We start from the raw sequence: 26,537 nt of genomic DNA on the forward strand, positions 1-26,537 counted from the left end.
CTCTCTCTCTCTCTCTCTCTCTCTCTCTCTCTCTCTCGATACACACACACACACACACACACACACACACTGATAATCAACAATTATTGATTTCCATGTTGTAGGTCAGGTGTTGTTCTAGGTTGACTTAGAAGATAAATAAGACAAAATTCCTGCCCTTGAGTTCACAGTCCAGAAAGGGAGGCTGATACATGAGTCACCACTCAGCAGCGAGATACCCATCTGAAATCGTCAGAGATTGAGGAGCAAACTGTGCTGGGGATGGATTGGGTGGTCTCATAGGAAATGTAGACTGGCTTGACAAGATGCTTTATTTTATATAATATAGACAATAAAGTGCAGTACTCAATTTCTCAGCCTCTCTTTGCTGCTAACAACTATAAAATGAAGTGAATCAGGCCTGGGCAAAAATCTGTTTTCACTGTTCTTTCTTTCTTCCTCTTCTTCCTTTGTTGATATTGGGTGTAATGATTGGCACAGTGCAGCCATAAGGGAAAGGCCAAGTGAACTGTAGTGATATTTGCTGAACCAATTTCATATATGTGTGGACTTCTTTTGTGAGAAAGTTGGAATATTTTCCATAACTGCCAGAAACCAGATGATCCACCAAGTCTAAAATACTCATTTTCTTTACATAAAAAACAAACATAAAAGATGTTGCTGATCTCTGGTCTAGATGCGGGGAACTTGTATGAGACACTCAGTGCTCATTGGCAAAGGAGACCAGGTGTAGCTCTGTTGGGCCACAGGCTGCTGAAAGTCCATATGTGCATCATCTAGGCACTTGAAATAAACTGATGTTCATTGAAACCACTGTAATTGAATTTTCTGTTACTTGCAGCCAAGTCCTTTCCCAACTGATGTAATAGGAGATGTAAGGAAGGGCTTCACACACGGCATCTTTTGAGCTGAATCTTGAAGGAGCTCTCTAAGCAGAGGAGAGGAAGAAGGGTAGTTGAGCAGAGTCAAATTAATGTGTGGGACAGGTTGCTGCTCCATTAAAGAGAATCAAAAGGTGTTTGGTGATGGGGCTGGGGATGTGGCTCAAGCGGTAGCGCGCTCGCCTGGCATGCGCGCAGCCCGGGTTCGAACCTCAGCCCCACATACCAACAAAGATGTTGTGTCCACCGAGAACTAAAAAAAAAAAAAATAATAAATATTAAAAATTATCTCTAAAAAAAAAAAGAAAAAAAGGTGTTTGGTGCATGGTAAATATTGCTTTCTTTGGACACACATAATGAACAAGACCCAGTGTCAGGCTGTGTGTGTATGTGTTGTGTGTACCTGTGCATGCATGTACAAAGAACTATAGAACAGGTTCCCTGCATCTAGACTGGGGTCAGCAACACCTTTATATTTTTCTCTGAAGATAGTAAATATTTGAGGCATGGTGGGCCTTCTGGTTTCTGTCACAACCAGTCAACTCTGTTGTTGTAGTCAATCATAGGCTGTACGTAAATGAATGAACACAGATGATTGCCAATAAACCTTTATTAGTGGACACAGAAGTATGAATTTTATATCATTTCAATATTCCACAAATATTATTCTATTTTTCTTTCCTACTTAACAAGGTACACGCTACTCTCAGTTCTCAGGCCATCCAAAAACAGGTAGAAGCTTGCATGCAGGCTTGCAGTCTGCCAACTCCGGCTCTAAAAAGCTGTCATCTAATCAATGAAATGAATCCCCAATCTAGGGAAAGTGAAATGGCGATGTTTTTGGGTTTCTTGAGTGGTACAAAAGATCTGGCTCTGTGACGGGTGTGCACTGGCTGCCTTAGAATAGGCGACGGTGCTGCAGCCTGGGAATCTGTGCTCCATGATTTTGCAATCAGACAGGAGGTGGGAGGGTGCTCCCAGCTTGATGAGGCTCTGTGTCAATCATGGAGGATGGACATGGTTGGGGCATGATGAGTGCACCTGGTGTCTGGGATGCTGCAGAGATGAGGTGGGCAGGTGGCCGGGGACAGGAGCTTGGTCTGCAACCTCTTTGCTGACCAAGGTTCCTGAGCCAGGAGGGGCCAGAACAGGTGCTTCCTGACCAGCCTGTGTGCTTCTCTCTGCTGGGAGCTGCTGGTCCTGCCCAGAGTCTTACACCATAGCTGTAGAAATTGCCTTGTCTCCTTTGTCCCATCCTCTCTGCTTTCCCAGTCAGGAACCTGGGATGGGCTTCACCACTGCTGTCTCTTGGAACTAATAATATGCTGTCCCAGGTTCAAGGTGAAACTTATACCTCCACTTTCTCCCAAGAGGACCTGGCCTATCTGTGATGCACTGGGCAGACACTTCCAAGGCCTGGACTGCTTAGTGAAGAACAAATAAAGTTGCAGGAGGCTGGGAGCTATTCTCAAAGTATTCTGCTGACTGCAGCAGGTGAGCAAACCATTACACCATGCACAGGGATCATTTTATGGGGAGGAAGAAAGATGGGGAAGTGGTGTTTAATAAATATGCAGGACAGTCTTAAGATGCGCTTGCCAGGTCTCCACTCTCTTGAGGTCTCCCCCAGTTGTGCCGTTGCTCTTTCTCAGTCATAAATGCCCCAGGGCTCCTTGATCTGCAGTCTTGGAGGCTTTTTAAGTGTGGACATAATTCAGTCAACTTTGCAGAATGGCAGAGTTTTGTGCCAGGTGGGTCATGCCATTGAATTGATAGGATGTGCATTTAAGAATTGAGTTCAAGGGTTGAGGGTATGGCTTAGTGGTAGGGAACTTGCCCATCCAGTCAAGGCCCTGAGTTTGATCCTCAGCACATCAAAACAAAAAACAAAACAAAAAATTAGGAATAAAGTTTAAATTCTAGCTTTACTTTTCTGAGATAATTGGGAAGATACGTGTGTGTGTGTGTGTGTGTGTGTGTGTGTGTGTGTGTGTGTGTGATGTGGTGCTGGGGATCAAACCCAGGGCCTCATGCATGCCAGGCAGCTGCTCTACCACTGAGCCACATTCCCTGCCCAATACATGCATGCTCTATCTTTCTATTTTATCATGTATTCAAATGAGACTATTTTATTCTTCTTTTCTGTGGTTCTGGGGATTGAACCCAGAGTCTTGGGCATCTAGGCAAGTGCGCTACCACTGAGTTGCAGCCCCAGGGCAAAACATGAACATGGAACCATCCAAAGGAGTAAAGCAGTGGTATCTAACAGGAAATAAACACAAGTGTTAAAGAGATTTAGTGTGGCTCAAGAACATTCTGAGACATGGATTTTGTGCTTTTATTTTTATTTTATTATTTCTGGATGAAGTGGCTTTATTAAAGAAAGTAGCAAAGACTTAAGCAAAGGACTTAAGAATTAGAGACTTTCTTCTTGCCAAAGGTGGACACAACATCGACAAAGTGCCAGTTGTACTGCATCTGCCTCTTGGCCAGGCCTTTCTTTTCCCTCCTCCTCCTCCTCCTCCTCCTCCTGGTTGGCCACCTTGACAGTTTGACCTCTCACTTTTCCAGCTTGGGCCAGAGAACCTTGGACTTTACCTCCAAGCATGCAACCAGCTACTTTCCAAAGTAGTCTGGGCCTCCACCCCACACTGGCCTAGAGTAGCCTCAGCCTCCAGTAGTGTGCCTGCCAGGAGCCCAACTTGATCTTCTGGGGTAATGCTCTCCATTGAGGCTACAAAAACCTTAATCTGGGTGGCCATCTCTTGGCCAGTTACTTCAAGGGTTTGTAACTCTTGGGCAGGGACAAAGAGCTGGATGTCGGTGATGAGCTGTGGCCCTAGCAGCCACGACTGTGAAGGTGGAGAAAGAGGAAGAAGGGAGGGCGCGCTCACCCTTACCACCTGCTTTGTGCCACATCACTCCTTGATTTTGTGCTTTTTTTTTTTTTTTAGAAAAAAGAGTCTTTTCATTTTCTTTGTTGTCTTTTTCTCTGTTTTTCTTTGCCTCAGGGAATCCATGGGCTGGGCAGAAAGCAGACAGGACTTCCAAGGGTTGTGGCTGGAAGCACAGGAGAACTCCAGGCTCCTGGGAGGACACAGAAGGGAGAAGTGGTGAGGAAAGACGCAGGTCCTCACTGGCAGGGACCTGGATCCTGTTCCGTGGTGGTGGCTGAGAGGTGGCAAGACCAGAGATGAGTGGCTAGGTGGCCTGTCCAGGGGGATATGACCATCCAGAAGGCTAAGTTAGGGCAGGGCAGGGCAGGGACAAGAAAAATCATGGGACCCAGACTTGGCATGCTGGAGAGTCACCGGGACCAAAGCACATCCCTAGAGGCACTGCCCCCAAATGACTAAGATTAACTTGCCCCTGGTCTTGGAAGGATGGGGTCCTCATGCAGAAATTCAGTTGACGTAGGCAACAGGAAAGACACTGATGTGTCCTACACACCTGAGATTCACACCAGCCCTGTGAGCCATGAGGAAATCCCACAGATGAGGAAACAAGTCCCACCAGGGCAGTCACCTACCACACATATTTGCAGAAGGCCCAACACATATCAGCACTCGATACTCTTAAGGTTGGTCCTTGTGTGATCTTTTTAGTATCAATGTGTCTACCCCATGGAAGAGGAAACTGAGGCACGGGAAAGTAAGGAAACTTGCTCAAGGTCACACCACTATGTACCTGACTCGGGCTGCTCACACATGCACTTCCCAGAAGCCATGCTGGCCCCTCTGCCCCTTGGCTCCTTGCAGCAGGGGAGGAAGCATGGCTTCCTCCGGATTTCCTCCTATCAGACCTAACCTGTCCCCTGCTTGACCTTCGGTTCCCTAGGGGTAGATATGATGGCATCTAGCTTTGCCTGACTAGCACAAGCACATAGAATATGCTCGAGAAATTGACCTGAGTTGGCTTCACTGATGTTTGCATCTGAGTGCCAAGGTGGGAAGGGTTGTTTTAGCCTCTTTTGTGGGTCAGTCCCCAAGCACCACACAGTGTAGACCAAAGGGAGTTATCCCTACCTGGTACCAGGTAACCAGTGATGAAATCTTATCATGGCTTTTCTAAAAGCTTTTTGTAGTTCTTGGCCTCCACATGCAGATAATCTCTCTCTACACCATGCCCCTGGGGCAGAGTTCCAGAGTACACTTGAAAGCTTTTAGAAAGATGCCAATTGTGTGAACAAACACAGAGCAACCAGAACTAAGGGATCTTTTAAAATTGGCTTTGAGGGTCACCTTCAAATGGCAGAAGTGGCCACATCTGACATCCGGGATCCTTGTAGTGGAGAAGTTGCCTCCGGGTCCCATTGGGCCTCTGGCAACATGGAGCAGAGTGGTGTGGCCCTCCTAAAGGTGCTGACCTCAGTGGAGCCAAGCCTGGACACTGCAGACAGGGCCCACCCCACACAGGTGTGACTGTCCTGCAGGGTTCCCAGAGGTTGGGAGGAGTGAGGAAGAGCAGGCATGGTCCTGAAGTGACGTGTGTTGTGCATTAGGCCAGGGCTCTCGGGACAGTTTCAAGCTGCGTCTTCAGTACAGGCCAGCCCTTTAACCTCTGTGGGGCTCCTTCACTCCAGCAGCAAGATATCATACAGCTGTTGCCTGCAACTTCTGCCACTTCTCATTCATGGTGGCAGGGCCATCCATTTATTCATCTGCTTAACCAGGCATTCCTTGAGCACCTCTGTATGGCACACAGGAAGGTGGCATGCAGGCCCTGTCCTGCAGGGACAAAACAGGAAACAAGCCACACCACTCAGTGTTAGTTTTGTCCTCTGCTTGGGGGAGCGAGTACCATAAAGACAGCTGCATGTGCCTGTGGCCACCTCCCAAGGACATGAGGAGCACAGCGTCCTAGGCTTTAGAAACCTGGCTGGTGGCTTTGTGAAAGGACATGGGTATTGGGGGACATGGCCACAGTAGCGTTGGATCTGGCTGTCTGCCTAACTTCTGTTCAAACCCTTGGGTTCCTCTGGTCGTCTTTACAAATCAAGTGCATGAAACTTTGGAGTCTTCTCCCCTTAGAGGGACCAATGTGTCCAGATCCTTCACACACTTGTCCTTTGGCTGCCCCAGCCTGCCCCCTTCCATTTTTCAGGATTCCTTCTTGCAGGTGGGCTTTCTTCCAGGTGATGGGCAGCTGTCAATGTGTTTTACACACCTGTGATTCTGAAACCCCTGCTTTCCTATTTTGCCCACCTCATCTTGACTTAATCATGATTGGTTAGTTTGCAGCCCCCTGTCAGCCCTGGGGTATGAACTTCACCAATTTCATGGCTACAGTCCTTTGTCTCTCTCTGGCTACAGGCTTGAGAGACTCTCTGGCCTGGGCTCTGGAAAATTCTGCTTGACCCAACCTCCTGCCTGTGTGCTTCTTCTTGCATCGCTGGGTGGGACTTCAAGGAGTCTTGACCAACCCTGTGCCCTATGCCTGACTATCAATGTCACACTCCCCTCCTTCCCCTACATGTGGGACCGGTCCACCTTTCCAGTTCAATCCTCCCCAGTTCTTCCCTTTGCACATGTGACCTGACATTTATCTCTTACCTCTCATCACCCATCTCATGTGGTGCCAAGGGCCCATGTCCTTAGGGAAGCACAAGCCTCTGCCCTCTCCTGAAGACTGTGCTCTGAGGGAACCTGGAGCTCGTCTTCTCTGTGCTCTGAACCCCCAGACCCACTCACTGGGGTGACAGGTGGAGCAAGCAGCCTTTGCTCAGAGGCCACTTTGGGACCAGCCTGAACCCCTCCTAGAAAAATGGGTTAGGAGTCCTGAGCCAGGAGATTTCTGGACAGGGCAGGCTTCCACCTTCACTGCAGTCAAGCCCAGGGAGGGGAGGAAGGTGGAGCCTGTAGAGAACCGGATTCTTACAAAGCACAAGGTGGACATGGAACAGGTTCCTGGTAGCAGCCCCGCCTGTACAGACACCCAAGTCCAGCTTGGAGGGGAAACCAGGTCAGATGGGCCAGTGTTGACATTTCCCAGCCTGAGGATCAAGCCAGTGTTCCCTTTACCTTTGAAGTCCCCCGGGTGGAGGACTTTGTGGCCATTATCATTGTGGGTCTTAGGCAGTCTGGGTACAATTTCACTATGTTTGTGGAGTGGTCTGAGGTCGAGAGCTGACTCTGAAGTTTGGGCATCCAGCCAGAGGGAACCCCGTTTCTCTATAAAGGCTTTAAGGATGGGCACTGGCTGGATTGGTGGCCGCCCATGGTCCAGGATGAGGTGCCTCGTGGTGCTCCTTGCAGCCCTGGCTCTCTCCCAGGGCAGCCATGTTACCAGGTGAATATGAGACCCTGCGAAGGGCATCCCAGGCAGTCTCTGGGTGGTGTGCCCCTGGACTTCCAGCCATTTGTTGCTCTGGGGAGTCTTGGGGGAGGGTGCTGTTGGCACTGGGATAGTCACTTCTGTGGGTCTTGCCTTTGCATGTTCCCGCCAATGTGTCCCTTAGATCAAGGAGTCAGATGGGCCACCCGGGAGATGAGGGCATAGCTTCTGGAGTCACACTGTCTGGCATTCGATCCCCAGCTCTGTGACCAGTTGGATTCTCCGTACCTCAGTTTCCTCATCTGTTATAAAATTAAATAGTACTGTCCATCTAATAGGGCTGTTATGAGGATCCTATGACCTGATATTTCTTTAAATGTTTTAGTGTCAGACACACTATCAAGGTTTTATATATATATATATATATGCATTCATTAAACAAAACCAAGTTCTCTTGACTATGAAGTCCTCTGAGGGTAAACTTCAAGTCCAGGTCCCCTTCAAAAATAATAGCTGATGATTTATTGAGCTGTTAGCTATGAGATGCCGGGCACTTAACCTTTACCTATACCATTACTAATCATACTAGCTTAGGCAGGAACTGTTGTTCAGGGAGAGAGGGAGGGAGGGTCCTTGAGCTGCCCAAGATCATGTAGTTAGCTAGTAACAGCGGAGCCAGAGCTTGGTCCCAGGTGGCCTGCACCCTTGCTGTGACATCACAATATCTCCAGGTGCTGGAGTTTGAGTCCTGTCACAGGGACTGAGCACAGGGAAGCCTGAGTCTCTCCCTGGGGAAGCTGGATGCCTGAAAAGGAACCAAGATGCCCAATCAGGGTGCTTTCAACCAGTCAGTGCCTTTCATGGTAGTTCTAAAAATGAAGTCCCTGTCCCTGAGGGTGCTGGTAGTCCCAGCCCGGGGCCAGAGACAGAGCTATAGCTGGGGACTCCCTGGTGACTGGAGCCTCCAGAGAGGGCCGCCATCCTGGTTCAGCACCAGGGGGTGTGCTGCCTTCTGACTGCTGACTTCTGTCTGAGGCCTTGAGCTGGGAGAGGTCCACTCAGCAGGAGCTCAGCTTCTTACTGGGGGAGTCGTCAGGCATTTAGCAATTAAATCCAGAGCCAGTCAGAAACTTGGAGCTGGAGCCAAGCAGAAAGCATTCTGAGGCCTCCTCATGGGGACATAGGGAAGGTACCTATGGGGCTGGCCTCTGGAGCTCAGTCAGGCCCCATTCCTCGTATGTGTGAGCCCTTTTCTATCACCCGAGACAAAGGCGAGAAACATCTTGTGGACCTTTCATTTCAAAGTCAGGTCCTAGCAGCAGTCAGGTCTGAGAGCCAGGAGTGAGGGCCCCAAAGAGGAGCCCATCATTCACCCATCCATACGGGTGCATCCGTGTGGTGACTTGGGATATGAACGATCTGAGAAAATCCATTCTCTTTGTGAGTCTGAAAATTGATGCCGATTTATTGCTCCCAAAGTAGTTTTGAATCTGTCGTCTCAGGCTGTCCTTTAAACCAGCCCCTTCCCTGCCCCCAGAGGAGAGCCACATAGTTTCTTAGAGGTGGAAGGGACCATAGGCATCTCCAAGCTCTACTGTCTACAGGTCTACAGGAGAGGTCAGGTAAAGTCACCTGGTTAGCCAATGGCAGGATTAGAACAGTAGCTGGAAAGGAAGGAGTTAAACTTTTTTTTTTTTTTTTAATAGAGGAGAGACCTGAAGTTCAAAGGGCTTTGGGGAGCCACCAACATGATTCTCAGAGAGATTTGGAGACTCTCTGAAGATGAACCTTGCAGGGCTTTGAGGAGTTGCCACAGCGAATCTTAGGTTCAGGGAAGCCACCAGGCGAAGCTCAGAGCGGTCGGGGAACCTCCCAAATTGTCATGAACAGGTCAGAGCCAGGTCTAGAATACATTTCTGCTGTTTTGCCCTCTTGATTTCTTCTCTGAGGACTTAATTCCATCATCCAGCACTTAAACTGGATCAAGAGGTCCCTAGGGTCCCAGCCCTGTGCTGAGAAATGCTGTAAAGAAATTTCAACCCAGGTTAGGACAGATGCTACCCAGAGAGTGGAGAGAAGGGGTTAGCAGAGGGCGGCAGCATTGCCAGGATGTGGGAGACTCGGTTTTCCACTATAGATTGTGAGTTCCTGGAGGGTTGAGTTTCTATCCTTTTTGCTATCATTTTCCCCTGAGCCCCGTACAGTGTCTGGCACATAGTAGGTACACAGCAAAAGAGTTTGGTGCCTGAATGAGTGACAGTATACCTAGATCTTTCAAACATTGCGTTGGAAAACTCCTTGGTGAGTTATAAAATAAATCTTTAGTGAGTCTCCACTATTAAAAAGAGAAAAGGAATAGGAAATATCGGTTCTCTGCATTTAGTAAGGTGGGCGTTGATCTGTGATATAAAATTATATATATATATACATATATATATTTTAAATGTTGTTGTATTTTCTTATACCTTTATTTTATTTACTTAGTTATTTTTATGTGGTGCTGAGGATCAAACGCAGTTCCTCACACACGCTAGGCAAGCGCTCTGTCACTGAGCCACAATCACAACCCCTATAAAATATATTTCTTACTTTGGGTTAGAATTAAAAAAAAATAATGTTTGGGCTCAGTCAATGGATTGGTGATCAGAGGCTGGACGGGGAACAGCAGTGTGGGGGTACTTTACAGAGTCCAGGGCTTCCCTCCTCATAGATTTTCTCTACCTCCTCAGGATCCCTCTGCACAAAGGGAAATCACTGAGGAGCACCCTGCAGGATCTTGGGCTCCTGGAGGGCTTTCTGAAGAAACACCAGTATGAGTTCATCAGGAAGAGCTCCAACATTGGGAAAGTGGCCCAGGAACCACTGGCCAACTACCTAGATGTGAGTGAGTCAAACCAGCCATGAATTCTTGCTCCTTTGGTACCTGCCTCCCTGGGGCTTTCCTTCCTTTAGGAACAGTGGAACCCATGGGTTGTGGAAGCCATATTCCTGCCCTCAGTAGCTCCACTGTGGGCCACCAACCTGGCATAGGCGACAATCTGGACTTTAGGGTTCCAATGTCCCTGCTGGAAGGGTCTGAGCTCAGATGACCTTCATCATACAACAATCCCTCCAGGGCACATGATCTGTTCCTGAGCTGACCTCAGGCTTGCCCTCCCAGCCCAGGAAGCCAGGTCTTAGTCTGGACTCAGCAGGAATGGGGACAGCTGGTGCAGCTGGTGCCTATTGAAGACTGGCCGGCCTAGGACATGTGCGCCATCTTCCTTTCTTTCCTACCTAGGACCCAGGTGGAAACATTCCTTGTGCCCTCTTCCATTCTGAAGCTTCTCTCTCTCTCTCTCTCTCTCTCTCTCTCTCTCTGTTACTCTTGGCAGTAAACAACCAGATTTTTCCTCTTTTGTGCTCTAATTTCCATATCTAGGTCATTGTCACCTTTCTCTGCCCCCAGTCTTGGCTCTGAAACCTGGAGAGGGCTGGTAAGGGCAGGAGGGACCGGGTAGCATGGGTTAGGACTCAGGTCCCGGCATGCAACTGATGCCCCATCTCTGTGTCCAGCTCCTTCCTGCCTGGAAGGTGGCCAGGTGTCCTTCCTGGACAGGTGGCCCTGTGCCTGTTCCAGGCAGGATTTCAGTCCTGGTTCGAGGTCTGCTTCTGAGGTTGATTTAGCAGGGTTAGTAGGGGTGGTGAGAGGACCAGGCCATGAGTAGCTGGGGGTGGGAGCACCTGTCGGGGCTTGAGATGAAGAACCCTCCCCAGAATCCTCCTTCTGTTTCCTCTTTCCTGACCTCCCAGGTCTCTGAGCAGAAAGCACAGGGCCTATAAACCTGAACATGCTTCCTGCCCAGCATTGACCTTCCCCTCCCTCACTGTCCCCTGCCTCTGATCCAGAGCTGTCTGTCCTCAGAGTCAGTACTTTGGAAAGATCTATATTGGGACCCCACCCCAGGAGTTCACCGTGGTGTTTGACACGGGCTCTTCAGACTTCTGGGTGCCCTCCCTCTCCTGCAACAGTGAAGCCTGCAGTAAGTGACCTTCCGGCTCTGCCTCAGCCCACACTCAGATCCACTCAGTGGTCAGGGTGGCGGGGAGGGGTGGCTTGAGGTGGAGAGCAAACTGGACGTCCCCAGTCTTCTAGTTAGGTCCCATCTCCTTGCTCAGTCCTGCTAGCTGGCCACAGACTGGGAACGCTTGAAAATCATGGGTCTGATGTATAAAATCACCAACTGGAAATGAATTAGGGAAACCCATATGTTATTGCTTTGTCCCTACCAGGAGCCAAGGCCAGCCACTTAACTTGCTGGATCCTCCACTTTCCTTTCTATATAATGGAGCTGTGATGTTCCAGGGTGACAGGAAAATACTGAGAGTGTCTATTATCAATGAAAAGCAAACTTTGACATATGTTAGGCACTTCCTTCCTGGTAGTCCTGCGAGGTGGGTCCTCTTTTTAATCCTCATTTCACAGAAGAGGAAACCAAGTTTTGGAGAGGAACAGGGACGTGGCTGGTGCAAGTAAAATATCCATGGGAACATAGAGTGGAAGCTATACAGACAGTACTGGGACCAGAGCTGGGTCTAGCAGCAAAGGAATATTTTCTTTACTTAGCTGTGGGGCTAAGGCTATAGAAAGAAGAAGCTGCTCATTTTTAAAAGACCAGTACCGAGACTGTCTTCCTATAGGAATATGGCAAGGGGTCAGCCATGGCTGGCACTGTCAAGAGACGAAAAGATCCTGAGAACCCCACTAACCCTGGGTCTGTGTTCCAGAAAACCATCATCGATTTGACCCGACCGAGTCCTCTACCTTCCAGAACCTCAGCAAGCCCCTGTTGGTCCTGTATGCCACGGGCATCGTGCTGGGCTTTCTGGGCCACGACACTGTCACTGTAAGTGGGGCTGCGGGGGGCCAGTGCTCACCTTGACTTTCCCACCCAGACACCCTCACTCAGAGCCCCACCTGAGAGCCTTCTGCAGGTCCAGGTTCCCGCCTCCTCAGTCCTGTTCAAGTGTCCTCAACAGGGCTGAGCATTCTGAGCTTATGCCACTTACTCTGCAGTCTATTATACCCCACATACACCCTGGTGAAGGCTGGACCACCTCTGCCACCCTCCCCTCTCAGCTTAAGGCATACTTTCCCCAAATCGCCTCATGTATTTCTGCTCTATGTCACTTTATCAATGGCGTCTATCTCACCATCATATAAAGTGACAAACTGCCTATTGTCCTACCCTGATTTATTTGTCCTCAGACAGGCTCATTGCCATCTGACATTTTCTGTATTACTTTATTTTTTTTGGTACAGGGGATTGAACATAGTGGCACTTAACCACGGAGCTACATCCCCATCCCTTTTAAAAAATATATTTTATTTTGAGACAGGGTCTTGCTAAATTACTTAGGGCCTTTCCAAGTTGCTGAGGCTGACTTGGAATTCAGAATCCTCCTGCCTCAGCCTCCTGAGCCCCTGGGATCAGAGAACCACCACACTGACTTATATTACTTCTTTAAAAAATGTGTCATCTGTTTCTCCCACTGGAATGTGAATTCCTCCCAGGGCAGGTACTTTTCTTGACCATTGTTACCTCCTTAGGGACCTGGCACACTGGGGACCAGGCCACACTCTCAATGACCGTTTGTTGATTGAAAGAATGAATTGGTTTAGAATGGTTATCGAATTATTTTTGGGACTGAAGATACAGTGGGGGAACAAGAGGGATGGAGGGCCTGTCCCCCCCCCCCACATGCTTACAGTCCAGTGGGGGAGACAAGGGACACTTGAGTCAGATGACTTTGAACAGTGCTGAATGACATGAAGAGAATGAACCTGGAAAGTAGGAAGAGAGGTGTTTGGGGGTTGAGGACAGAGATCTAGAGGACATGGTGGCCTGTGCCAGCTAGAACCCAAATGATGCAGTTCCAGAGGCCGGGCCCGAGAAGATCCAGGGGGACATTGAGGCAGAGGGAGCAGTAAGTCCAGACCCTGGGAGGGGAGGACTGGGAGCTCTGAGGAAGAGAAGGACCGTCCAGGGAAGGGAGATGAGATGCAAGGAGCAGGAACAGAGCTGGAGGGGACCCTGGAATGGAGGTTTCATGCTGAGCCTTATTGGATGGACACTTGTAGCAAGCGTGGCATGACCTGACTTCCATTTTTAAAGACGGCTTTGGCTGCCTCTTATGGAGGATAGGTTATAAGGGGTCAGAGTGGAGGCAGAAGGCCTAGTCCCAGCCTTGTCCAAGCTAGTGACAGTGATGGCTCAGGGTAGGCTGGTGGATACATTGGCTATTCAGGAAATAAGCAAATTAGGAAGACTTTTTGGAGTTAATGCTTCCTCAGCATAGTACCATGAAATGTTCAGCAAGCGAACCCAGGGAATGGTTGACGAATGTTCAGCCTTAGTGGGATTTAGGCTGAGTGCTGCCTTGAGGAGACGGTGGTGTTTTCCATTTGTCAGATAAGAGGGTTGAGGTTCAGATAGGTACTTGCTCAAGGTCACGGTCAGCACATGACAGAATAGGGCCCAGACTGGGTCTTGGAGATGCAAGATGCATCATGTTCTTTCTTTGCATGGTGGTATCTCCCCAGCTCTTCCTTGGGGGACGAAAGCCCAGGCATAGCTGACAGGGGACCGCAGGCCTGCAGAGGACCTTGGGCCATGCTCAACCTACCCACTTCCTTGGGCTCAACCCCAACATTGGCATTGGTTTCTGCACCTGGCTCTGCCTCCTTTTTTCCCCAGCTTCCTGCCTCATCAGACCAGTTCTTCCAAACCACAGCACAAAGTGCAGAAAAAGGAATTTTTATTTCTTAAGATCAAATAGCTCATGCTTTATAAGAAGGATAGAGACCCAGTGAGGCTGAAACCCTGACACCAGCTTGTGACCCAGAACTGGCTGTCCCCCATCCTGGGACTTTTCAGTCTCTGGCCTCAGGGACTCCCTGGTGAAGGTCACAATGACTTTCTTGCAGGTCTCTGACCTTGTGGACCCCCATCAGACGGTGGGCCTGAGCACTCAGGAGCCTGGCGACATCTTTACCTACTCTGAATTCGATGGGATTCTGGGGCTGGCCTATCCTGCCCTTGCCTCTGAGGGTTCGGTGCCCGTGTTTGATAACATGATGAACAGGCACCTGCTGGCCCAAGACTTGTTCTCAGTTTACATGAGCAGGTAGGAGCTGTGTCCAGCTGGGGTCTGACTGATGGCCTGGTAAGAGCTATCTGTTGAAGCCAGTGTCCACACCCTGGACACAGGCATTAGCACCCAAGCAAGCCCTCTCCTGGTTTCCTGATCCATCCAACCTCGGTCCAAGGGCGCCAATAGAATCATTTGTACAGTCAGATTTCACCAGGTCAAAGGGAACTTTGATTGGCTTTTAGAAAACAAAGGCTGATCCCATCTCGACCTATGAGCTTTGAACAACTTTCTTCCCAAGTGACGGGACTTCAGAAATCATTTGTTCATGTCATTGAGATTCACAGGCTTTGAGAGCCGACTCCAAAGGAGTCCCACCTTTCCCTCTCACTAGGGAGGAAACAGGTCTGGGGAGGAACAGTCATGTGGGAGCTGTGCCTGAGCCAGACCTGGAACTTGGGGCACCTGCTCCCAGGCCAGTGTTCCTGCTCCCTGTGATGATCCAGCTCAACTCGGCCCAGGATGGGTGGTAGCTTGAAGAGAAGGAGGTCACCTCCAGGAGAAGGGGCCGGGTGGCTGAGGCCAGGTGAACCAGGCAAAGGGTAAATTGGCGCAGTCCATTCACGAGTTCCTCCATGAACTCAATACACCTGTCCCGGGCCCTTCTCTGTGCAGTGGCTGAGCTGGGAGATGGGCTCCCATCAGCAAACGAGACGAGCTAGGGGTAAAGGCACGCAGTTTCACACACATTGGAACCAAACAACTATGAGAAGGTCTGCTGGGAGGTTTGAGTGTGGTCAGTGGCTTTGCAACACCTGGGAGGTCTATCCTGTCGAAGCGTGTGTGGTGCGTGCATGCATGCGTGTGTGTGTGTGTGTGTGTGTGTGTGTGTGTAGGATGGGGCAAACTTTGCTGAGGGGTATGGGGGGTTATCAGGAGAGAGACAGAGGGTAGCACGTTTTAGGCAGCGGGGACAGCGTGCACTAGGCCTTGGTGAGAGGGTCTTGATGGATTCTGGGAAGTGAGAGCAGCGTGGGAAGCAGGTAAGAGTGTTCCTCACCACGGGTGAGACAGTAACCCAGAAGGAACAGAGGGGATTTGGGCTTGGGTGCAGGTATAAGAGGACAGCTGGGAACATGTGAGCAGAGAAGAGGCCAGCAGTCCTGCTGCCTGTGTGGTGGGCCACTACTTCCCCTCCCTCAGCGATGCTGTGCTCTGGGCTCCAGGTGCTGCCTGAACTCAGGGCTGGGCACTCCAAAGAGAAAGGGTGCTGTGGCTGACATCAGCACAAACCCTGGCCAGCGGGGAGGAGTGAGGGGCAGGGGGTGTTCATCGCTTCTGCCTCAGGGGTGGCTGGGGCACACGCCTCACCACGCCTCACTGTGCCATAGCATGCCTTGCCTTGGTTCCAGGACTGGCCAGGGGAGCATGCTCACGCTGGGGGCCATAGACACATCCTACTACGTGGGCTCTCTGGACTGGGTGCCCGTGACCCTGCAGAAGTACTGGCAGTTTGCTGTGGACAGGTGGGTGAGCAGAGCCTGCCTTGGCCCCAACCAGATGCTGACTCTGGGTTGTGGAGTGGGGTCCTGGGTGTCAGGCCACAGGGTTCTGAGAAAGACTACAGCATGGTCATGTCCACAGGATTCCGAAGTGGACGTTCTGAGGCCAGGGACTTCTGTCAGTGGTAACGCTGCACATTCACCGGCTTTCTTCATAAGGCGAGCTGTGTTTATTGAGCATGTCCTAATTGCTAGGCACAGTGCTGAGCAATTGTATGACACCGTCTCATTTATTCCCCACTAAAATCTTATGAGGTGGGTGCCATTATTATCCCTATTTAAAAATTATTATTATTATCATTATTATTTGTGGTGCTGGGGATGAACCCAGGGCCTTGTGCATGCTAGGCAAGTGCTCTACCACTGAGCTACACCCCAGCCCCTGTTGTCCCCATGCCTTGAGGACATCAATGCTGGGGTTATTTATGTGTCCATTTTAGAGATGAGAAGCCTGGGTACACAAAAACTGGGCAACTTGCCCGAGTCATGCTAATAAATTGCAGAGAGAAAACTTGAAGCCATATCTTTAGGTAGCTAGTGCAGTCCTCATTTGACCCCTTAATGCACTAGAATTGGTTGTTTTATTGACATTTCTGACCCATAGAAGGAGGGCAGTCCTCAATTTGACCACCAAATTGGGAGAAAATGGTTTCAGGTGTTTCTTCTGAGCTCAGGGAGTTTTATGGGCTCTGGGAAGGGGCTCAAAGGAAGGGGCCCAGGGGTGGTTGGGGCTCTTCTACCTGCTTCTGGAGTCTGGCAGGCAGGTGGGAAGGACCCCCGGAGGGAGGGCTGGAAGAAGGACGTGCCCCAAGGTCCTCCTGGTTACCCTCCTAGGATCACCATCAGTGGTGTGGTGGTGGCCTGTGATGGTGGCTGCCAGGCCATTCTGGACACGGGCACCTCCCTGCTGGCCGGGCCTACCCACGACATCCTCGAGATCCAGCAGGCCATCGGAGCCACACATGGCCAGTATGGCCAGGTGAGGTCAGGCCCTCATCCCACCTCCTGAGGCCCCTGAAATAGGGGCCCCTTTCACAGGAAAGAAATGATCAAGGGAAGTGGTGAGGGAGCCTGGGTCCCCACGGTGGCTGGGGATTCCTGGGTCCCCACGGTGGCTGTGGGAGCCCCCACTTTGTGTGGCAGCTGTGATCTGGCTCCTGGTGCTTCCTTGCGGACATTGGCTGGGTCCTTTGGTCCCCAAGCACCAGTGTATCCCTGTCTCTGTCTGCAGGCCAAGAGCTCCCAAGGTCCTCATGCACTCTGGCTGGGCCTACAGGGGAAGACACAGAGGCAAGCCCCTCCTTGTCCCAAGTTGGGGTCTGTCCCCGATGTGTTGACAGTTGGTCCCCTCAGTGTGACTCTTCGAGGACCATGTCTTAGGATCAGGGTCTCATCCTGAGAGCCTCCTATGGTCTGAGAACGCAGGGTCCCCTCTCTACCTTGTGGCTCACATGGTGCCAAGGAGGGTGTTCTGTGCTGTCAACGTGGGTGCCTCTTACAGTCGGATACCAACCTTCTCCCTTCCCGTGGTTCTTTAGTTTATCATCAACTGCTGGAGCCTGAGCAGCATGCCCACTGTTGTCTTTGAGATCCATGGAAGAAAGTATTCATTGCCACCCTTGGCGTATACCATCCAGGTAGGATTCTGGAGACGATGTCCTGGCTCCACTTAGCACCCCTCTTCCTCCTCCCCTTTCTCCTCCTTGTCCTCTTCCTTGTCCTCCTCTTCCTCCTCTCTCCCTCTTTTGGGCTCTGGCTCTGGTGACAGGAAGTAGCATGGACCAGATGGGGAATCCAGTTTTGCTGGATCTTGAGTGGCCGCTTTTGACTGGGGCCATGCATCCTTGAGCCTCATTTGTGGCCACTACAGCCTCAAATGGGAGAAATGGGGGACAGGAAGGACAGAGGACTGAGGCTTGAGGGGAGGGTAGATGGAACAGGCACCCATGGGAACCTCCGTCCCCTGCTCAAGCCTCTAAGCCCTGGGGACCTAGAGCTCTGACCGGAGTTTCTTTAGGGAGCCTGGACTTTTGGAGCCTTTTTGAGGACTGCTGGCCTCAGCTTTGATCTGATCAAAGTGCCCCAAACTCATGCCACAGGCCCCCAGGCCAGCTCTGACTGATCACCAGGGCAGTGAGTTCTGAGAGCCAGAAGGCAGGAGGCTGGAGGGGACAGGAGGGGATATGGAGCCCAGTGCAGGGGACTGGGGCTCCGTGCTCCAGGATTTCACCAGATCATCTTGGACGAAGTCACTTCAGTTTTTAAATCTTGACTTTTTTCATCTGTTGAGTGAGGTGAATCTGATAGTTGTTTGTCTAGGAAGATGATTTCAAGGATGAAATGGAATAATACAGAGTAACTGTGGGGTGAGGCAGATAAACACCTCTCACGAGGCTCTGCGAATGGTGCTGGAACCACTTCATCTCCATCTTGTCTCTCTCAGGGCCAGGACTTCTGCTACAGTGGCTTCCAGGAGAACAGTAACTCCCCGCTGTGGATCCTGGGGACCATCTTCGTCCGGGAGTATTACAGTGTCTTTGACAGAACCCATAACCGAGTGGGGCTGGCCAAGGCTGTCTATTGAACACTGACCACAGACCACATTTTCCCCAAACACACACATGCACAAATACAAGTGTGCGCACACACATGCGCGTGCGCGCACATAGATCAGGATTTCTCACAGACGGTTTCCAATAAACACTTTTTTTTGCAAAGTCTGCTTTCCCTTGTTCTCACTGGGGCTGACCCTGCACTGATATAGGGGTGGGTTTGTGACTTCCATGGGCAGGACTGGGGCCATGTGTGTTGGGAAGGCCGAGGACACAGTCGGTGGGTGGAGACTTTCAGGAAGAGATTGGCTATTTCAGGCTCAGTTCAGAGAAGACCAGTTATGTTATCTTGTCCTCCTGCTCTAGATCTTTCTGGAAAAAGGGTACCAGAGGGAGAGAGGCAGGAGCATGGCGGGCGGGGGCCTGTGTAGAGAGCACTTGGTCCCTGCGGAGAAAGACTGCAGGTCCATTAGAAGGGTCTCACTGCTGTTGAAAAAGATGCAGAGAGTGTGTGGTAGAGGGCCAAGGGACTGGGTGGATGAACTGCAGTTCAGCATCCTGTCCTCAGTCTTAGGGGCTCAAAAGCCACCGCCAGTGCTCAGAGAGCAGCTCCATTCCTGAGGGCAGACTCATGTGAACCTGGCTCTCTGTAGCTGATGATCAAGGTCTTTGATGTCAGGGTTCAGGTTTCCAGGGAGGACTGTGGGTGTGAAGCAGACAGAACACCCAAGCTCACAGAGCTTGCATACTCTTCCTTGGAGGGCCGGGCAGGGGGTCCAGAATCACAGGGCCAGATCAAGGGATGCAGGTGGGTACTGTTAGGCTCGGTTGAGGCCCTGGGTTGCCTTGGTGGGCAGCAAGACAAGCTTCCGGGGCAGACCCCAGGCTTGGAGTCAGGTTGGCCAACTCTGAACAGTCCTCTGCCAGGGGCCACCCATGTTTGCTCCTGTGGCCTCCCTCCTCTTTCTTTGCACCTTCTTCTTTTGACAATCTTTCCCTTCTCGTGGGACAGCAAATTGATCAGGCTTCTGTTTTCCAAACCAGAGCCAGACTGTCCGCCCTCTCTCCCTACCCTAAATAGAGTGATTGGACTTGAAATTGCTCGCGCAGAGTCGCTTAACTCTCAGGAGGCCTTGGAAAGGGTGGGGCCATTTGCTATCTATTTCCCATCCCCACCCTGGCTGGCTCCGCCAACAGGAGAGGAGGGCAGCCAGTCCCAAGGGGCAGGAAGCTGCAGGTTGGTGGTGACATTGCTTCATAGAAGAGACTCAGAGGTGGGATCTGAAGAGGAGGAGTCTGGTTGCCTGATTCTTTGTCCCAGTGGGAGGTGAGACGGGATGCTCTTGACAAGCCCCCCCGGGGGCATATCCTGGGGTCTTTCTCAGCTGTACCCAAACACAAGATGAGGAACCCAGGGCAGTGAGGTTCCATCCACAGGGCCTGCATGGGTCAGTGGAGCATCCCTGGCCTCTAGCAGGGAAGGAGCAGGGCTGGGCCTGTGTCTGTGTGAGGGTGACATGGAGGAGGAGGGTGAGCTGAGGAGCCTGGGGTGGCTTGGGGTGGGGGCCTTAGGAGAACATTCAGGACTTCAAGGATGGGGCATGTGCCCACTGGGACAGGCCTTGCTGTCTGAGCCTCAGGGACCAGGGAAGCAGGCGTGCTGCTGAGGGGGCAGCTCTGGCTTTGGGTGACTTCTCTAAGTCTCGCTTTCCATATCTAGGACCAGTACTAACTATTTGCCAAGAGTGAGACAGAATTAGGCCACTTTCATTATTTTTAGTCTTCCTACAGATTAAAAAATTTAAAAAAACCCCACAACCCCCTCACACACAAAATGTGAAATGAGCTTATAACCATTGTGCTGTATATTTCAATGGCTTGCATTTCACGATTGATTTTTAAACTCCCAAACCTCAGTTGGAGATAATGAAGAAAGTCCAAACATGGGAACGTTCATAAACATGAGGCTTGGACTAGATGGCCCCCATCCACCAGGACCACCTGGCTTTGGTGTCAGTCCCTGTCATGAGCAGTCAGTGAGGGTACAGAGAGTCAGGTGTGTGTGTCATCTGCCTCCTGGGGCTCCCCGGGTGTGGGCAGTGCAGCGCCCTTTTGGCCTCAATTCTGCACACAGCTGCCTGGAATGTTCTTCACAGGTCAACCCCCAACTGGTTTTTAATCAGCCTTCAGACCTCAAATCCGTCCTCATTTCTTCAGGATGCTCCTACCAGGCTGCTGCCTAGTCTTGTTTATTTCCTTGTCCATCTCCCTCGCAGACTGTGGCCTCCTGAGGACAAAGGGCCTAACTCATGGAACGCCCCAGTGAGCCACTCAGTCACCGAGAACCTTAAGAGTCACACTGCTCTCTTGGTCTGTGACTTCCGACATTGGCTCCCTCCCCTCGTCACCACTCCCCGTTCCTTTGCTGTCCCCTTGGACTCTCCTTGGGCTTGTTGGGAGGACTCTGAAGAGAGAGGAGGTGGACTAGCTGCCTTCAGGTCGTTGGGCTCTGCAAAGCCTCCCCCACCCTGAGCGCTCTGCAGCCAGGCCCAGATCTGGGTCCTCTGCCAGCTATGAAGGATGAGATCTGAGAAGGGGCCAGGGGGCCATCGGCACTTCTCTATCTGGGAAGGAGCTGGGAGGGTGGAGGAGGCCCTTTGAAGTGCTGGGCTGGCTCACTAGGCCCAGGCAACGACAGGGCAGCAGAGAGAACCTCGGTAGCCATTAGCCGCCACTGTCATTCTGCCTAAATGGCACCCAAACACCTGCAGCGTGCCTTGGAATCTTCTTCGCCTGCTGTCTCCTCTGCCTTCTTATCCTTCAGGCAGCTTAAATGTCACTTCCTCTGAGATGACATCCCCACTCCTCTGCCTCCTGGTTGCTCAGCAGTGCTCTTGACAACAGCTTGGTGAAGAGTTTGGTCTTGGTGATTGGATGACACATCGATCTCCCTTTGAGGTGCAGATGACAGCCAGGTGTCTGTCTTTCCTTTCTGAATCCTGGGCATCCAGATGAGTACTTAGCACCCCATGGAGGCTCAGCCAGTGCCCCAGAGTGGCTTGTGCCCTACGATGCGAGTAGGTACATCTCTGACCTCACGGCATGAATAACGAATGCAGAGATGCACAAGTTCACAGAGACGCAAGTGTACGCATGCACTCGAGCACGCAGGACCCCACACACCAACATCCGGCCCCCTGAGTGGGCTAGTAAAGGCCTCAGGCCCAGAGCCCTATTCCCAGCCCCTCTCCCTTCCCTGTCACTCAACTCCCTGCCAGTTCTCATGCTGATGAGAGGAAGCGGCTGGTCTGGGAGAAGCTCCTAGAGGAAGTCTTTGAAATGGAAATGTTATGACAAAATGATGGATTGTTTTCCCGGAGCTGTGCAGTTTGTTTCTTCCTAGTGGCAGAAGGGAGGATATAATTGAGACAGGAGGGGCACAGGCTGGCCTTTGTCAGGATGGTAACAAATGCCACGAAACCCATACCCAGTGCAGGGAGCAGGCCAGAGGAATGGTGGTGAGGGAAGGCCCAGGTGGGCAGACAGGCAGAACCCAGCTGTTGTCTAGGATCCCTGCTCAGAGCTGGGCCTGAGGCGGGGAGGGTGGGATTAGGGGGAGCTTCTGGACTATCCTGTGCTGCAGCTCAACCCTGAGCTTTCTGTGGTCCCCTTAGTCTGCTCTGCCCCTTCCTGTCTTGACTAACCTGTGAATTGCTCCTCATCCCTTGGGCCAGCTTAAATGTCATCTAACCTCCCTCCCCCAAACCTCAGGAATACTCCACGTACTTGGAGCTCATTGGAAGTGTCACCTGCCACATGCCTACTGTGTGTGACACAGTGTTCTAGGCGCCGTGTCCATCAGTGAACACAGGCAGATCCTCCACCTTCCTGGACCTTACATTCTGGGAGGACATAGACAATGGAGGTAATGAAGGTATTTTTATGATGATAAGCTCCATGAGTTTAGAGGAGCTGAGGAACAGGGTTGGGGATCCTGAGCTTTAAAATCAGGCAGAAAGGTAGGCTTAGGAGAAGTAGACATTGGGGCAAAGATGTGAGAGAGAGCTCAGCCATGCCTACATGTTGGGGGGGGGCTGTGTGTGAAGACTAAATACGGTGGCATCAAATAAGGAGTTACCAGCATAAATATGGACGCACTATTTTTTGCTTTTAATACCAACTTTCTAATGAAACGTGACTCACATCTCAATCCTTTTGTACCCTTCATAGCACTTAGTGTTTGGCACAAAGTCATTGTTCAGCAGATGCATGTTGAATGAATAAATGTGCAGCCTGTCCGCAAACCTCCAAACCAGGGCCAGGGCTGCCCGGGAGTCAGCTCTGATCCTGGAGCGCCCTCTAGTGACCAGATCCTAAGTGCCAGGTCTGGACACCTTGTTTATGTCCTGCAAATATTTCCTCCTCTTCACCTCAGGTGACCTTGGGGGCTGTGGCCAACCAAGCTATGGACTTGACTGTCCTCCACGTGCAGGGCACAGTGGCATCTTCTTAGGGAGGCACATAGCCACAGGAGGTGGTCTGTGTCTCGTCCCCTTCACTCTGGATGTCTCTCTGGAGGCCTCCCTCTCGGATCCTTCTGGACTCTCTGTAATACTAGAGCTGCATGTTGAGCTGGAGCTGGCCAGGTGAGGATGCACTTGCTGTGTGTGCCTCAGGGGCTGTGGGGCACAGCATTCACTTTCCAGGTCAGCGTAATGGCCTGTCACTCCATGACAGTTACAGTAGACAGGATCCTGACCACTCACTGGCCACTGTGCAGATTTTGGGATAGCACTGAACTGAGGCAGGATACTATGCAGTCAAATTTGTCCCCCCGATTGTGCCTCCTTTTGAGGATGGCTGGTGGCCCTAGAAATCTCCTCTGGGCTGATGGCCTTCGTTCCCTCAAAACCAAGGCTGAAGCTGCATCCGTGCTGTTGAGCCTCCCCCCACCTTTTGTCCTTGCCCTCTCCTCTGGCCCCAGCCATGAAATCTGAGAGTCTGTTTCTTTCCTAAGACTTCATTTAGCACGGAGACCAGAATAACTGTGCCCTTGGAGCTTTATTTTTAGGGCCTGTGAGGGGGGAACAAGGAGCTCTGAGATGGGCCTGAGTGTGTCTGGGAGTGTCCTAGGTGAATGAGGACCAGCCCACACGGCCTGCAGCTTTGAACTGGTGCCTGGTCTTCCCCTGGAGCACCAAGTTCCTGCCAGATCCCCTGATGTGGGATGCTGCTCCCCAGGGTGCTGTCCTCATGCAGTGCATCACTCACAAACAATGATGCGAATTGTGGGCAGCTGGCTGTCTCCCTACCTGGGCTTGTGTCAGTGTCCCTGGGCCTCCCTGGGTCCACTGGTAATCACTCTCTTGGCTTTAGCTTCTGAGGCCGTGGGGCAGATGGGTCCAAGGCCTCAGTTCTGGCGTGTGGACATGAGCTCTTATGGGTGTGGATGTCAACCAAAGAGTAGAGGGTCCCCAAGTGCCTTCCTGAATTCACATGGTTCCTGGAAGTTCCAGACACAGGCCAGTGAGGGAGGGGATGGATTGGGAATCAGAATTTTCTGAAATTGTCCTCCGTTGGAGAGTCACATGGCCTGGTACAGAAGGTGCTGTGGGGCTAGTCTCATGGCTGGGTGGCAGCTTGGCTATAGATTCGGACCAGACTTTGAAGATTTGTTTGGACTCAAGAAGGAGAGAGATGGCTTTCTTTCTCAGGCTTCTTTCTGTCCTCTGACCCCTGATTCCTGCATCCTTGGAGGTACTCACCTGGGATGGCAGCCTAGGAGGGGTGGGCCACCCCCGCAACGTCTGTTAGCACCTCATTATTCTGCCACCCAGCATTCTTAGAGAGAGAATTTTTTTTAGCATTTATTTTTTAGTTCTTGGCGGACACAACATCTTTGTTGGTATGTGGTGCTGAGGATTGAACCCGGGCCGCACGCATGTCAGGCGAGCGCCCTACCGCTTGAGCTACATCCCCAGCCCCCACCCAGCATTCTTTACCCACCCAGCTTCTAAAAGTAGCTTCTCTGGGGCTAAAGTTGCCCTGTCTGGCTGGGAATGCTCCTGTGGCTCAGGGTCAGACCCTGAGGGGTGCAAGTACAGGTGAGAGCTGAAAGGTCTTCTGTCGGGAGCCATGCATGGGCTGTGGGTGGGTGAGCTGTGTGCATTCAAAGCGTATGAGAGGACTGGCCTGACGGGACTGCCTGCCTGATTGGGCTGTGCCACACAGCACCTGAGATGGGTGTGGCCTTCCAAGTTGTCAGTCAATCTGCTGACCACAAGACATCGCCAAGCAAGACTCCACCCTTCGAACCCCAATCTCTTGCCTTATTTGGGTGGAACTTTCTTGAATGTATTTCCTCTAAATAAAAACAGGGGGTTCGGGGTGTGCTGGCTCTCTTGCTCCTACCAGCACTGGAGCTGTCCTGCCTTAGAAACTTATGTTCGTGTGCTGCGTGGTTTCTTCGCAGTTTTCATAGCTACTGATACGGCCAGCTCCTTTGAACCCAGCTCATATGGCCAGTCTGGCCAGCTGGTGATAGTCTCCTCAAACAGGGTCAGAACCCTGCCCACTGGAGATACCTGAGTGAGGAAGATGCAAAGAATGACACTGGGGACTGTCATCTTTCTCCCATAGCCGGTGGCCTGGGACCTGAGGTTTGGGGGATGAGTATCCACGGCCTTGTCAAGGTGAACTCTCTCTCTCTTTTTTTTTAATATTTATTTTTTAGTTCTCGGCGGACACAACATCTTTGTTGGTATGTGGTGCTGAGGATCGAACCCGGGCCGCACGCAGGCCAGGCGAGCGCGCTACCGCTTGAGCCACATCCCCAGCCCCCAGGTGAACTCTCTCTGTCTCAGCTATTTCCTGGGCAGCCCTAGCACTGGGTACAAAAGCCACAAAGGCCAGTGAAACACTATCTTCGTCCTTACCCAGCTTTATGGGGGGTGCATCGTCAGCTTTCTATCACTGCCACCAAAATATGTGACAAAATCTACTTCTAAGGAGGAAAGGTGATTTTGGCTCACAGTGTTGGAGTTTTCAGTCCATGGTCAGTTGGCGCTGATGTGTTCGGGTCTGTGTGAGGAAGAGCACCATGTCCAGGGGTTCAGGGCTGAGCAAAGGTGTTCACCCCATGGTGACCAGGGAGTGAAAAGAGAGAGACAGGAAGGGGCTGGAGTCCCGATATCTCCTTCAGGACACCACCTCAATGACTTAACTTCTCTCACTGGGCCCTACCTAAAGGTTCCACCACTTTCCAAAAGTCCCCACAGGCTGGGGACCAAGGATTCACACACAGAACTCTGGGGACCCTCCAGATCCAAGCTGCAGCAGCAGGTGAGAGCTAGCCAAGATTTTTTCCTGGTGAGGTGTACTGGGAGGCGCTGTGTTTTAGATTTAGATTTTACATGTTCTGTCCCGTTGTTCTCTTAATTGGTTGCAATGCCCTAGAAAAATGACGATTCTGAAACCAAATTCCATCTGCCAGACTGTTACTTATGCCAAGGAGCATCACAAAAAATCTTTGTCAGGCCTGGTGTCCCAGTTCTTGGTTCTAGAGGTCTGGTTCCCATGCAGCCTGAGATTCGAAGCCTGACTGTGGTGCAGGGGTTTGAATGGCAGGAAGCAGAGGAGCAGCTGTGGTCTGGCCCCTGGAAACCCCGAGCATGTGCTCCATTGGCTAATGAAAACCTGTCCCTCCCTGGGTGAGGTAGGGCCTGCGATCGATGGGCTCCCTTGTCTGCTACTCCAGATGAGCCACCTGGACTGCACCAGACTCCCAGATGACAAGACATGACCTCTACCATCTTAATAGGGATCACGACCATCTTATTAAGGGCTGAAGCCAGAGGCATTCAAGAGCCGTGATGTGTAGGAACCAGTAGGAAGGGGGGTGTTATAGACTGAATTGTGTCCCCTCCCAAGTTAATACGCTAAAACTCTAACACCCCCCCCCCCCCCCGTGTAGCTTTATTTGGAGAGAGGCCTTTAAAGAGGTAATTAAGGTTAGCTGGAGTCATCAAGGTGAAATCTCACATGATACCCCTGGTCTCCCAATAAGAAGAGGAGGCACCAGCAATGTCACTGTCGAGGACACTCTGAGAAGGCGACCAGTTATAAGTCAGGAAGAAGGC

General features: G+C 51.3%; 1 protein-coding gene and 1 pseudogene across 1 annotated transcript; one reads left to right on the forward strand and one right to left on the reverse strand.

Annotated features, from left to right (window-relative positions):
• Positions 1 to 3,290: 3,290 nt before the first annotated feature.
• On the reverse strand, positions 3,291 to 5,515 carry LOC113192632 (ubiquitin-like FUBI-ribosomal protein eS30 fusion protein pseudogene; annotated as a pseudogene).
• A 1,592-nt stretch (positions 5,516 to 7,107) lies between these two features.
• On the forward strand, positions 7,108 to 18,431 carry LOC113192633 (chymosin-like). The gene is made up of 9 exons (XM_026402788.2): positions 7,108 to 7,169; positions 9,884 to 10,034; positions 11,059 to 11,176; positions 11,922 to 12,040; positions 14,122 to 14,321; positions 15,698 to 15,811; positions 16,682 to 16,826; positions 17,386 to 17,484; positions 18,291 to 18,431. The coding sequence occupies exons 1-9, from the start codon at positions 7,108 to 7,110 to the stop codon at positions 18,429 to 18,431; spliced, it is 1,149 nt and encodes a 382-aa protein (XP_026258573.2).
• The last annotated feature ends 8,106 nt before the right edge of the window (positions 18,432 to 26,537 follow it).

This window comes from Urocitellus parryii, chromosome 11, assembly GCF_045843805.1.
Source record: "Urocitellus parryii isolate mUroPar1 chromosome 11, mUroPar1.hap1, whole genome shotgun sequence".
Lineage (NCBI taxonomy): Eukaryota > Metazoa > Chordata > Mammalia > Rodentia > Sciuridae > Urocitellus > Urocitellus parryii.